General features: G+C 38.2%; 1 protein-coding gene across 2 annotated transcripts in view; it reads left to right on the forward strand.

Annotated features, from left to right (window-relative positions):
• The window catches only part of Dpy19l4 (dpy-19 like 4), a 62460-nt gene that overhangs the window by 5915 nt on the left and 41772 nt on the right, over positions 1 to 14773 (forward strand). Inside the window, exons 3-7 of one of the 2 annotated variants that reach the window (XM_069991085.1) lie at positions 2763 to 2887; positions 6894 to 6984; positions 7879 to 8000; positions 8096 to 8241; positions 10869 to 10992. In XM_069991085.1, coding sequence (XP_069847186.1) covers positions 2763 to 2887; positions 6894 to 6984; positions 7879 to 8000; positions 8096 to 8241; positions 10869 to 10992 — 608 coding nt within the window. The remainder of the gene's footprint in view (positions 1 to 2762; positions 2888 to 6893; positions 6985 to 7878; positions 8001 to 8095; positions 8242 to 10868; positions 10993 to 14773) is intronic. The other variant, XM_069991086.1, reaches the window with a different exon arrangement.

Here is a 14773-nt window from a genome sequence, read left to right on the forward strand (position 1 = left end):
TAATTTCTATGGCCAAGATTTCTTTATTTTCTCCAAAACCCACATTTATATTAAACATGAAAAGTTTTATGTCTCTTCCATTTTTGATACCTTACAAAGATCAAAATATTTAATATTAAGGTAAAGTCTTTTTGTTTAGAAATTGAAAGAATATGTATTTTTAAATTTTTGTGTCAGAGTCTCACTATGTAGCCTCAAACTTGCTATGAACCAAAGCTGGCCTTGAATTTAAGGTCCTCCTGTCTTAGATTCCAGAGTGCTAGCTTCATAGGCATGTGTACCATGCCCAGCTAAATATGTATTTTTATAATAGCTACTGATTTGTAGGGTTAACTTACAATAGTTGAAGTCCTTTTTCCTTTTTAATTGGGTCTCATGCATGCTAGGCAAGTGATTCTCCTCTGAGCTACATTCCCATCCACTGTCTGAGCCCTAGAGAAAGAATAAAAATATAAAATGCACATTAAAAAGGAATCTTGAAGTTCTTTTCCAAGTGGCCACTGTAGAAACATTTTCTGATTAGTTCTTTATATAGTTCATATTGTATTATATTATTTTTGCTAGTATATTTGTGTAGAGCAAATGTGCAATTCACATGCTACATGCTGTTTTAAACAGGATATGCATGCGCTATTAGGAACAGTTTATAAACAGTTATTATTCGTTACTATTTAAAAATACCCATACTCACTGCCTTATACTTGCTAGGCAAACACACTTGCCACTGAGCCTTTGCTTGTTATATATATATTTTTTTTGGGTCCGGTCATGGGACCTGAACTCTGGGCCTGGGCGCTGTCCCTCAGCTCTTCAGCTCAAGGCTAGCGCTCTACCACTTGAGCCACAGCGCCACTTCCGGCTTTTTTCTTTTTGCTTATGTGGTGCTGAGGAATGGAACCCAGGGCTTCAGGCATGCAAGGCAAGTGCTCTACCACTGAGCTACCTTCCCAGCCCCTGCTTGTTATTTTTAAATAGGGTCTTGCTTTTTAAATCCTGGCTGTATTTGGACCTTAATATGCCTATTTTAAACTATTCATTGTTGCTGGGATGATAAGCACACACTATCTGTCTAGCTTCCCTCTGTTGAGAGGAAGTCTCAGGATTGTTCTGCCCTTTTTTGGTAATCTTAGCTTGTCAAGTAGCTTAGCATAACAGGCTCTCACCAGTGTGCCCAGGTTGAGAAGGGGTTTCATGAACTTTTCTCATGATCATCAAACTATGATGCTCCCATATCCAGGCTCTTAAGTAGCTAGGATTATAGATGTGAGCCACTGGAACCCGTTTGATTACTTTTTTTTTTCTCTTCATGGTACTAGGATTTGAACTCAGCCTCACTATTTGATAGGCTAGGGCTTGATTCTTACCTCTAATTATGCTTTTCACTAATTATTTTGGAATTGGAATCTAGCAAACTTTTCTGCCAGGGCTGGTTTTAATTTTTTTTTTTTTTTTAAAAAAGAGGTAGCTGAGTAAGAACAGCAGCACGCACGTGGTATTCAGGTAAGGGGTAGGTTTATTAAGTAGACCTGATGGGACAAGGCAAGGTTGGAACTCCACGCAGCTGGGAAAGGCCTAGGAGAGAGAGAGAGCTGGGAAAGAGAGAGAGGAAAGATAGAGAAAAGAGCTTGAGAAGAGCTAGACAAGAGCAGAGAGGTAGCCAAGTAAGAACAGCAGCACGCACGTGGTATTCAGGTAAGGGGTAGGTTTATTCAGTAGACCTGCTGGGACCAGGCAAGGTTGGCACTCCACATGGCTGGGAAAGGCCTGGGAATGAGAGAGAGCTGGGAAAGAGAGAAAGAGAGAGAAAAGAGCTAGAAAAGAGCAGAGAGAGCAGAGAGCTAGAAAAGAGCAGCGAGAGAGCCAGGGCTGGTTTTAAACTATAATCCTTTATATCTCAGCCTCTGTTAAAGAATCGGTATTTTTAAGTGTGCAGTCCATTAGGGCTTCATATATTTACCTTAATAGTGCTTAATAGATTTACTTAGTACTTAATATACTTACCTTGTGAAACCAGTATCCAGAACTTTTTCATCACGCAGAATCTAGACTTTAACCTTTGAAACTATTTTGGATTTACAGAATTGAGCCCACATTACAGTTTCCAAGTTTTATCCTCCCCTGCACAAAGTTGCTAATATTTTATATTAATGTACATTTGGTACAATTAATGAATCAATATTGGTACATTTCTGTTAATTAAAGCCAATACTTAGAGTTTTTACCTAATGTTTTTAAAATTTTCTTTTTAAGGATTCCATATAGCATATAGCACATTGTATTTAGTTTTCATATCTTCTTCAGTTCTTTTTGGCTCTTCTAGTTTCGGGCTTTTTGTGTTTTTTTTTCTTTTGTTTTTTATTTTTTTGGGTGTTTTTTTGGTCGTGGGACTTGAACTCTGGGCCTAGGTACTGTCCCTGAGCTCTTCAGCTCAAGACTAGCACTCTGCCACTTTAGCCACAGCATTACTTCTGGCTTTTTCTGTTTATGTGGTGCTGAGGAATCGAACCCAGGACCTCATGCATGCAGTCTACCACTGAGCCACCTTCCCAGCCCTTTTCATGTTTTCGATGATCTTAATAGCTTTCAGAAGTAGTAGGCAGGTATATATATTGTAGGATATTTCTCTGTTAGAATTTGCCTTTCTTATGACTAGACTAGGGATGTGTGTTTTTTGAAAAGAAACTTTTGAGTTAGAATGCTTTTCTTCCATATCATATCAAGAGTACATATTACCTTTTGGTTACTTTAATATGCTTTTTCAGATATATTATTTCAACGCTTTGCAAAGCTTTTCATTGGCTGTCTTGCAGCAGTTACTAGTGGCATGATGTATGCGCTCTACCTGTCAGCATATCATGAACGGAAATTTTGGTTTTCCAACAGGCAGGTAAGAAGAATTTTGAACATATAAAAATGACACAGTAGTTAAATATTTGAATGTTTGCTAGGATGTAAAAAAGCAAGTGTGTTAAATATGACAAGTGCTTTTTTATTTATGACTATTAAAATAATGATATAAAAAAATAAAATAATGATATAAAAACTTTTGAGAACATACAGCTTTAAAATATGTCATAGGATAGATATCATCTCATGGAATAAAAACTACGGAGGTACTCTTCTGGTGCAGTTCATTTATCAGGGACAGACTGTTCAGGAAATTCCTGCTCTCAGTTTATTAGAACTGGATCTAAGTTCTCATGAGACTGAAAATAGAAGTAGGCAGATCAAGATTGCACATAATATAATTTATTGAGAAATATATACAGTGTGTTTCAGTAAGCTAAGTGAGATTTAGATCAGAAGGATGGGTCTTATTATAAGATCAGAACAAAGGTAACTTTACCCAAGCCAGAATGTACCTGGTTTATCTCATGCTTACATCAAGTACTTTAGGCACATTCTTGGTACTGTCATTTCACATACCAGTGGAATGGTTTTGTCTATAGAATGCTGTGAAACTATAGGAGAAAACAAACCAAGGTTACGCTGGGGCAGTCAAGGCAGTCATGTCTCAAGATAGCTGTGGTCAAATCAAGCTGCCTCCCTACAGCAACTTTCAATAATAATAACCTACAGCATTCAGTCAGGCTCTTAGTAGTTTAGACGCCTCACATTTCAGAAATTTGTGTGGAATTTCAGCATATATATATATATATATGCATATACACAATACTATGTTATGCATATGATATATATTAAATATATGTATGTGTATACTCAAACACTTTTTGTTTTTGGTAGTGAGAGTTGAACTCAGGGCCTCACACTTGCTAAACAGGTACTTTACCTCTTGCGTCACTCCATCAGCTGCTCTTCTTTGCACTGGTTATTATTACTGTTTTCTTTTTGTCAAGCTGAAGACTGAACTCATGGCCTTGCACTTGCCAAGCAAATGCTCTTCCACTGAGTTAAATCCCCAACCCCTGCATTGGTTATTTTTAAGCTAGGTTCTTGCTTTATATCTGGACCACAGTCCTCTTTTTTTGTCTCCCCTTCATAGTTGCAGTGTTTGGTGCAAATGCCCATGCCCACTCACTGTGTTTTCCTCATAATTGGGGTGACAGGCATGTAACATTGTACCTAGCCCTTGGCTGAAATGGAGTCTTGTGAGCTGTCTTCAAGACTGCCATCTCTGCCTTTGAAGTAGCTAGGATTGCAAGCTTGAGACGCCAAGCATGATTAAAGCATATAAATTTTTTGAGTTGTATTATAGCATTTTTGAAAGGGTTAAAATAATAACATAATATTAAGATCTGGCCTCATCACTATGTTTAATGTTTGGCTTTAAGTTATGTGTATTTTATAGACTTTTAAATCCTTATAACAATATAGTGTAATGTAGTTATTATCTTTTATTTTGTCAATGGGGGCTTGAACTTAGAGCCTGGGCAATGTCCCTGAGCTTTTTTGCTCAAGGCTAGCATTCTACCAGTTTGAGCCACAGCACTACTTCTAGTTTTCTGGTGCTTATGTAAGGATAAGAGTCTCATGGACTTTCTTGCCTAAGCTGGCTTCGAACCTCAATCATAAGATATTGGCCTCCTGAGCAACTAGGATTATAGGCATGAACCACTAGTGCCTGGCTTGTTATTACCTTCTTATATAGTGAGGTATTTTGGGGATGGGACCCAAGTCTAACATCATATTTGTGTATATTTCACATACACTTTGTAAAATACTTTTAGTGTTCCTCTGTTTTTACTATTACCCCTTAAGTGAGGTCAACTATCGAGTCTTCTCTCCCTCTCCCACTCCCTCTTTTTTACCTTTCCCTCACCTCTACCTCTGCCTGCCCTGGGGCTTGATCCTGGGCCTTGACCCAGTCTGGGCTCTGTTCCTGAGCTATTTTGCTCAAGGCTAGTGCTCTACCACTTATAACATAGCTCCACTTCTGGTTTTTTGATGGTTAATTGTGGAGATAAGAATCTCATGGTAGGGGCTGGGAAGGTGGCTCAGTGGTAGAGCGCTTGCTTTGCATGCCTGAGGCCCTGGGTTCGATTCCTCAGCACCACATAAGCAAAAAGAAAAAAAAAAGAAAAGAATCTCATGGTAGCCGGGCGCTGGTGGCTCACGCCTGTAATCCTAGCTACTCAGAAGGCTGAGATCTGAGGATCGCGGTTCAAAGCCAGCCCGGGCAGGAGAGACCATGGGACTCTTTTCTCCAATAAACCACCAGAAAACCGGAAGTGGCGCTGTAGCTCAAGTGGTAGAGCGTTCGCCTTGAGCTGAAGAGCTGAGGGACAGTGCCCAGGCCCAGAGTTCAAGCCCCACGACCAACCAAAAAAAAGAAAAAAGTTCACCTTTGGGCTTGGAAGTTGGCTCAGTGGTAGAGTGCTTGCCTTGCATGCTTGAGGCCCTGGGTTCGATTCCTCAGCACCACATAAGCAAAAAGGAAAAAGCCGGAAGTGGCACTGTGGCTCAAGTGGTAGAGCGTTAGCCTTGAGCTGAAGAGCTGAGGGACAGCGCCCAGGCCCAGAGTTCAGGCCCCACAACCAGACCCAAAAAAAAAAAAAAAAAGAATCTCATGGTATTTTTTTTCTGGGCTGTTTCAAACTGAAAAAGATCCTCAGATTTCAGCTTCTTGAGTAACTAGTATTACAGGCATGAACCACCAATGCCCAGCTTTTGTTTTATTTTGTTATTTCTCTTTCTCTGTCTCTCTGTCTCTCCATCTCTCACTGGTACTGGAGTTTGAATTTAGGACCTTGTAAGATTGCTAACAGGCACTGTACTATTTGATCCATGACTCACGTATTCTCTTTTATTTTGTTGGTTGTGAGGCTTGAACTCAGGGCGTGGATGTGTCGCTGAGCCTCTTAGTGCTCAAGGCTAACGCTACCACTTGAGCCACTGCACCACATCTGGTTTTTGAGTGGTTAATTGGAGATAAGAATCACAGGGACTTTTCTGCCTAGGCTGGTTTTGAATTGCTATCCTCAGATCTCAGCCTAGGATTATAGGCGTGAACCACTCACGCCTAGCAAGATGTATTCTCTACCATGTCATGTCAGTGCTCATAAAATTCCAGATTTGGAAACACTTAGGATTTCATATTTTTGCAACTCCACTGGTTCTATGCATGAAAGCAAATCATTTGATTTAAAAAGCTATCTTCAGTGCTAGAGATATAGCTTAGTGATAGAGTGCTTGTCTAGATTGTATAAGGTCCTGGGTTTGATCTCTAGCATGGCTAAACAAATAAAAATTATAGACTTGTAAAATGTTTATTCAGTGTAAAATATACATAGTATCCTAATGACCACTATAGTTTTAGTTTTCACAATTTAATTTTAGGACTTCTTTTTTCCTTTTGCTGTGTTGGGATTTAAACTATGGCCCTTGTGTGCCAGGCAAGCTTTCTACCACTGAACTAGTCTTGCTAGTCTTGAAGTCTTGCTTGTATTTCTGAACATTTATTTGAAAAGCCCTGATTAGGTATCTGCTGATCTGGAAAAGTACTAATTATAGTCTTGTTAATCTAGGTACATAAATACATGGAATAGTAATAGCAAATGCTACCTTCTTAATGTATTTATTTTTGTATTCATGTATTTATCTTGTATTTTTGGCTTTTGACACTAATTTATTGTCTGAGTTACTATTTTTGGTATAGGGAGGCCATTCTGTTGGTTATTCTTCTAGATTTTTTTACAGGTAGAACAAAATGATGTATGAATTACAATCCACTTGAGACCTTTAGTGTTTCATTAAAATGTTGCAAGATAATTGAAAATTTTAGCCTCTTTGTTAATGTTTGTTAGAGGAAATTCACTTATCCATGAATAAAAGGTAAATAATATCATGTTAATTTAGAAAATGAGGTGAGAAAAGGAAGATTATAGCTGAAATTTAAATACTTGTCCTTAAATGTTCATTTTATTTTATTTTAGGAGCTTGAACGGGAAATCACATTTAAAGGTGACAGTGCTATTTATTACTCCTATTATAAAGATATGTTAAAGGCACCTTCATTTGAAAGAGGTATGGTAATCAGAGATTTTTGTTGGTGGTGGTGGTGGTGGTGGTCATCGGTCTTGAACTCAGGGACTGGGTGCTGTCTGATCTATTTTGGTCAAGGCTAGTGATCTACCACTTGGATCTACCACTTTGAGCTTGACTTCCAATTTTCTGGTGCTTAATTAGAGATAAAGTCTCACAGACTTTCCTGCCTGGGCTGGCTTTGAATCATAATTCTCAGGATTACAGGTGTGAGCCACCAGCACCCAGCAGTTGTATTTTCTCTCTCTGTCTCTTTCTCTCTTTCTCTCTTTCTTTCTCTCTTTCTTTCTCTCTTTCTTTCTCTCTTTCTTTCTTTCTCTCTTTCTTTCTTTCTTTCTTTCTTTCTTTCTTTCTTTCTTTCTTTCTTTCTTTTTCTTTCCTTCTTTCTTTCTTTCTTTCTTTCTTTTTCTTTCCTTCTTTCTTTCTTTCTTTTTTGTGTGTTCCTGGTGCTTGAACTCAGGGCTTGGATTCTGTCCCTGAGCCTTCTGTGCTCAAGGCTAGTGTCCTACCACTTGAGCCACAGCACCATTTCTGGCTTTTTCTTTCTATCTGGTACTGAGGAATCAAACCCAGGGCTTCATGCATGCATGGCAAGCACTCTACCACCAAGCCATATTCCCAGCCCAGCAGTTGTATTTTTGATAACAGTTTTCTAAATTCTAACATTATTTTTCAATATTGGGCCCTTAGAATGTGGGAGTTTATCTTAGAATGTAACGTTATTCCTCCATAATGGTCTTAATAAAAAAAAGTCATAGGGTATGTATTTGGAATATCATTAATAGTAAATATTTGAATATTTGTTGAACAGTGAGTGATATGTTTACTCATTATAAAAGCAGAATTAATAATCTGGAGAAAAATCTTTCCCTTTAGGTGTTTATGAATTGACACACAATAACAAAACTGTCTCTCTGAAGACTATAAATGCAGTACAACAAATGTCTCTATATCCAGAACTTATTGCCAGTGTTTTATATCAAGCAACTGGTAGCAATGTATGTATTTTTCTTTTGCTTTAATGTCTCACATACTTGAGAATCCTCAAATTGTTTAATGCCCTATTTTAACTCCCTTTCTTTTTTCCATTTAGGAGGTTATTGAGCCAGTGTATTTTTATATTGGTATTGTTTTTGGATTACAAGGAATATATGTTACTGCTTTATTTGTTACAAGTTGGCTTATGAGTGGAACATGGCTAGCAGGAATACTTACTGTTGCGTGGTTTATTATTAACAGGTAAGATAGGTATTTTAATTGATATTTATAATTTTTTTGTTATTGTGTTAGTCAGAGTTCTGAAGTGTTTCTTCTTCCCAAGACTCCCAACTCTAATCTCAAACTTGTTATCATTCCTGTATTATGCTACATGCTACATGGCATAGTTTACGTTAAAGTAGGAAGATTATCCTTTGGGCCTGATCTAATTAATTATACAAGCCCTTAGGAGCAGGGAGCTTTCTTAAGCTTCTGTAGAAGGATAATCAGAGATATTCAAAGCACAAGAAAGATTCACTAAATTATGGCTGGCTTGAAGCAAGGAGGAAGTAAATTCTACCAGTGAGTTTTTTTTTTTTTTTTTTTTGCCAGTCCTGGGGCTTGAACTCAGGGCCTGGGCACCGTCCCTGAGCTGCTTTTGCTGAAGGCTAGCACTCTACCAATTCAGCCACAGCACCACTTCTGGTGTTTTCTGTTTATGTAGTACTGAGTCATCAAATCCAGGGCTTCATGCATGCTAGGCAAGCACTCTACCACTGAGCCACATTCTCAGTCCGCAGTGAGCTTATTTTTAAGAAGACTGCAAACCCCAGATGAGAACCATAACCCTGGCTGATGCATTGATATTAGCTTAGTCAGTGTGAGAATTCAACCATACTCTCTTGGCCTTTGTGAGCCAATAGATTTATTTTGTTTTAAAGCTGTTATCTTTATGTTTATTTGTCACTTAATCAACAGTTAAAAATTACACCAGTTTGGGGGCTGGGAATGTGGCTCAGTGGTAGAGTGCTTGCCTTGCATGTATGAGGCCCTGGGTTCAATTCCTCAGCACCACATAAGCAAAAAGAAAAAAAGCCGGAAGTGGCACTGTGAGCTGAGCACTGGCCTTGAGCTGAAGAGCTGAGGGACAGCGCTCAGGCCCCATGACCAGACCCCCCCAAAAAAAATTACACCCGTTTGTATCTTTTTAAAATTACTAATTTACTTGTTATTATTGAGGTGATGTACAGAGGCCTTCTCCCTAACCCTTTGGAAGATATACACTTAAATACACCATACATGAAGAAGACAGAATCATTAAAAACTTAAAAAAGAAGAAAGAGCTTGTTTTTATCTTAGTGTGTATATTATTTAGATAAATATGAAGAGGCTCTTAGGCATTGTGCCTTTGTGTTTCTCTCTTAAGAGTATCCTCTTTTGTTCTGTGTAGATATAGAATTCTGTCAGTTTTGTATCTCTTTGCAGACATAGCAACATAGGCATGTGGCTAAACCTCATTTATCCATCTGTCCATCCATCCATCCATCTATCCACTTACTCATGCACTCACCACCTACCTAGCTGCCTGCCTAGTTATCTACCTACTACCTATCTATCTGTATACCAGAGTTTGAACTCAGTGCCTCCACCTCTTGCTAGGCTTTATCACTCCAGTTAGTGTCCTACCACTTGAGCTATACCTTCTGTTCAGTGGTTTTTGCTGGTTAATTAGAGATAAGAGTCTTGGATTTGTAAGAATAGGCTGGCTTCAAACTGTGATTCTTAGAACGTAGCCTTGTTAGGATTATAGGCCGGAGCCACTGATGCCTGTTTCCAGTGTTTCTTTAATCTGAAACTTTTATCTGAAAGTTAAATGGGCTCAAGAACAATTCTGGCTAGGATATGTTGTTTATAGTGGTACAGGCCTGACATTCCAGTGACAAAAGGAAGCACAAATAGGATTGCAGTACAGGCCAGCTCAGGCATAAAATTAGACACTTTCTTGGAAATAACCAATGCAAAAAGAGTTTGGCAGAGTGGCTCTCGTGTAAAGGGCCTGATAGGAAGCACAACCCCCTGAGTTCAAACTACAGTACTGCCGGGGGGTGAAGGAGGAAGACTTTCTGTATTTGTGACTCTAGGAATTTTCAAAAGTCTCTTGGTTTATCACATAAAAGATTACTACGTTGGATGCTAAGAGCTGAGGGTCACGGTTCAAAGCCAGGGCAGGAAAGCCCATGAGACTATCTCTAAATAACTACCAAAAAGCCAGATCTGGTAGAATGCTAGCCTTGAGCAAAAAGAAGGCTCAGGGACAGTGTCTAGGCCCTGAGTTCAAGCCCCAGGATAGATGCGTGTGCACACACCCCAAAAATTACTGTAAAGGTAATTCTAAGTACCTTGTTGACTGAAAAAAAATTAAACTTGTTATCAGAAATATTATAATAACGTTTGTGCCCCCTACCAGCCATAGGACCTTGATTTAGTCAGCTTCTTATTCCTTTCAAAAGCATGTAAGAATTTTGCATCTGCCAGGCTGCTGATTGTGGTGTAGATTGTGCTCTAGAGATTGTAGATAAGGGAAGGAATATTAGTCTAGATAGAAATCTATACAAACAGTGCCTTAGCTTGGGTCAGGTTTGCCCAGAGCATGCATGACTTTTGCAAATTGTCACTGAGGTGCATCTGTTTATAAGTTTAACATAGTGACACTCTACTTTCTTGGGTAGGAGGTGGGGTGGGACAGTATGAATTTGCTCATGGATCTGTCTATGCCTACTTGACAGGATTGTTAGGAAGAACAGTGAGATATTTTTGAAAGTGCTTTTGAAAAGTATAGTACTAAAATATAATGCCTTGCTTTTGCTGTTATCTGTGGTTTATTTTAGGGTAGATACAACAAGAATTGAATACTCCATTCCTTTAAGAGAAAACTGGGCACTACCATATTTTGCATGCCAAGTTGCTGCACTTACTGGCTATTTAAAAAACAACTTAAATACCTATTCAGAGGTAAGACATAAATCTGTTTTATCCATCACAATTACTTCTGATGCATCACACATGTACATAATTTTACAGCTAGTAGTAATAGGATTTATGTTAATTAACGTCTAATAGCTACATAACAAGGGATATAGTTAGATATCCATAATAAAGGATATATAAAAGATACACTACAGAATAACAGATATAGTGGCCAGTTGCTGGTGACTCAGACCTGTAATCCTAATTACTCAGAAGGCTGAGATCTGAGGATCACGGTTCAAAGCCATCCCAGGCAGGAAAGTCTGTGAGACTCTTTATTTCCAATAAACCACCAGAAAACCGTAAGTGGCACTGTTGATTAAGTGGTAGAGCGCTAGCCTTGAGCTGAAGAGCTGAGGGATTTGTTTCTTAAACTCCCTGTGTATAATGGATATTAGGCCTTTGTCTGATGCATTGCTGGTAAATATCTTTTCCCAATTGGTTGTTTGTCTTTCTAGTTGGGTAGCTATTTCTGTAGTTGTGCAGAAACTTTTTATTTTAATGTAGTCACATTTGTCCAGTCTCTACAATCTCTTGTGCCCCTGGTACTCTGTTCAGGAAGTTCCTGCCTGTGCCTATAAGGTCTAGTGTTTTTCCTACTATGTCCTGTCTGATGTTGAGGTCTTCAATCCATTTTGAGTTGATGTTAGTGCACGGCAACAGCCTGGGATCTACTTTTAGTTTTCTGCATGTGGCCGCCCAGTTTTCCCGGCACCAGTAGTTGAAGAGGCTGTTTTTTCCACTGTTTGTCTTTGGCTCCTTTGTCGAGTATCAGTTGACTGTAAATACATGGTTTTATTTCTGGGTCTTCTATCTATTCCATTGGTCTTCTGGACTATTTTTGTGCCAATACCAAACTCTTTTTGTTATTATGCCTCTATAGTAGCGCTTAAAATCTGGTATTGTGATACTGTCTGCATTACTTTGTCTAGAATTTCTTTGGCTATTCTAAGTCTTTTGTTGTTTCATATGAATTTTTGGATTCTTTTCTCTATTTCAGTAATGGTCATTGGGATTTTGATGGGGATTGTGTTGAATTTGTATATCATTTTTTGGCAGTATGACCATTTTCATGATAGTGATTCTACCTATCCATGAAAATGGAAGGTCTTTCCATTTCCTGGGGTCTTCTTTGAGTTTTTCTTTAGATTTTTATAGTTTTCACTAAATAGATCCTTTATATCTTTGGTTAGGTTAATTTTTAGGTATCTTACTCTTTTTAAGGCTATTGCAAACAGGGTTGTTTATAATCATTTGAGTGCCTTGGATGTTTGTTGAAATTTTTCATGTGACATTCCTGATCTTATTGATTTGAGTCTCCTCTTTTTATTTTTATTACTCTTGCAAGATGTCTGTCAGTTTTATTAATTTTTTTCAAAAAAACAGCTTTGTTTCATTAATTTCATGTAGGTTGTGAAATTTCTATCATTAATTTCTATTCTTATCTTGGTTACTTCTCTCCATCTAGTAACTGTAGATTCAGTTTTTTCTTGGTTTTCTAACAGTTTTAATTGCATCATGAGATTATTTGCTTGAGCTGCTTCTGTTTTCTTGATGTATGCACTCAGCACTGCTTTTGCTTGCTGTGTCCCAGAGGTTCTGTTGTGATGTATTTTTATTTTCATTGAATTGTAGGAACTTTCTAATTTCTCCTTTAATTTGTTCTGTGACCCCGTTGTTATTCAGTAGCTTGCCGTTCAACCTCCATGTATTTGAGTAAATTCTGCCGAATGCTTTGTTGTTAAGAACTAGTTTGATTCTACTATAGAATACATGGGATTATGTCAGCCCTCTTGTATTTGCTTATGTTCTTTGTGTGAACTATATTATGATCTGTTTTGGAGAAAGTTCCATGGACTGCTGACAAGAATGTATATTGGGTCGTTGTTGGTTGGAAAACTCTGTAGATGTCTGTTAAGTCCATTTTGGGATATGGTGTCATTTAGTACAGAGGCTTCTTTGCTTATCCTCTGTTTGGTTAACCTATCCTTTGGTGGGAGTGAGGTATTAAAGTTTCCTACTACTTTTATATTTGGGTCTATCTTCTGTAAGTCTGAAAGTATTTGTTTAATGTATTTAGGGGCTCCATTGTTTGGTGAATATAAATTGATGACTATGACTGTTCCTTGTATTAATATTTAATGAACTTCTTTGTCTTTTTGTGCTGATTTTAATGAGAAGTCTATTTTGTCAGAAATCAAAATGGCAATCCCTGCCTTCTTGCTGGGTGTATTTGCATGGAAGATCTTCTTCCATCCCTTTACTCAGAGTTTGTTTTCTGTCTTTGGCTGTGAGATGGGTCTCTTGGAGAAAAAAAAAAGGATGGATCTTGTTTACTGATCCATTCTGTGGTTCTTTTTCTTTTGATTGGAAAATTGAGTCCATTAATGTTTACATAGAGAGATATGTTCCCTGCCATTTTCTTGTTTCCTGTATTTTGCTTCTTTCTTTTTCCTGTGCTTTCTAAATTGATCTCCTAGTGATTTCTATCTCATATGGTTCTCTGATCTTGATTGTTTTCTTCAGATTATATTCCTCCTTTTCATATTTTTTGTAGTGCTGGCTTATTGTTCATAAATTCCTTTAATTTTTCTTCATTCTTAAAAGTTTTAGCTTCTCTGTCGAATGTCAATGCTACCTTCTCTGTATACTAGTCTGGATGGCAGTTGTGGGTCTTCAGGGCTACATAGTACCTTTTTTTTTAAATTGTGAGAATACGTTACAAAGGTGTTACAATTACATGGGTACATAGTACCTTTTTTTGGGGGGGGGCTGGGGGAGTCCAGTCATGGGGCCAGAACTCTGGGCCTGGGTGCTGTCCCTCAGCTCTTCAGCTCAAGGCTAGCGCTCTACCACTTGAGCCACAGCGCCACTTCCGGCTTTTTTCTTTTTGCTTATGTGGTGCTGAGGAATGGAACCCAGGGCCTCATGCATGCAAGGCAAGCGCTCTACCACTGAGCCACCTTCCCAGCCCCACATAGTATCTTTTGAGGCTCTCTTTTCATTGAGGGTTTGTGTGAAGTTCACAGTGATTCTGATTTTCTTTCCAGTGTAATGTAGTGCCTTCTTTGATTTTGTAGCACTTAAAAATCAGCTATTTGCTACACAAGTCTAGTGTTTTTACTATGATGTATTTCTTCTAGAATCCTGTCTATTAGGTGTTCTGTATGCTTCTGTTATGTGAATGATATTTTTCTCTTTTTAAGATTGGGAAATTTTTCTGTAATAATATTACTGAATAAATGTTGCATCCTTCTATTCTTATATTCCTCCCTCTCAACAATCCCAATTATATGAAGATTAGATTTCTTGGCTTAGTCTGCCAGTTCTTAGACTTCCCTTTGGTAATTTCTGAGTGGTTTTTTTTTTTTTTTTTCCATGTCTGTGACTTTCTTCTCCAGCTCTTCTTTTATCTTCAACTTCTTGATATTCTATTTTCCATCTCATTTATTGTTACCTATGGCTTCCATTGTGGTTTGCATTGTGGAAATTGAACCATTTATAATTCCTATATCTGTTCTCAAAGTGTAGATTTCATCTTTTAATGAGATATATACTGTACCCCTTTTTTTTTTTCTTGGCCAGTCCTGGGGCTTGACCTCAAGGCCCTGGGCACTGTCCTGAGCTGCTTTTGCTCAAAGCTAGCACTGTACCACTTGAGCCACAGCACAACTCGGGCATTTTCTGTTTATGTGGTACTGAGGAATCAAACCCAGGGCTTCATGTACTCTACCACTAAGCCATATTCCTAGTCTGCTGTGTCCAT

The sequence above is a fragment of the Dipodomys merriami genome, unplaced genomic scaffold (genome assembly GCF_024711535.1).
Source record: "Dipodomys merriami isolate MVZ:Mamm:240054 unplaced genomic scaffold, mDipMer1.0.p SCAF_4, whole genome shotgun sequence".
In the NCBI taxonomy this organism is placed as follows: Eukaryota; Metazoa; Chordata; class Mammalia; order Rodentia; family Heteromyidae; genus Dipodomys; species Dipodomys merriami.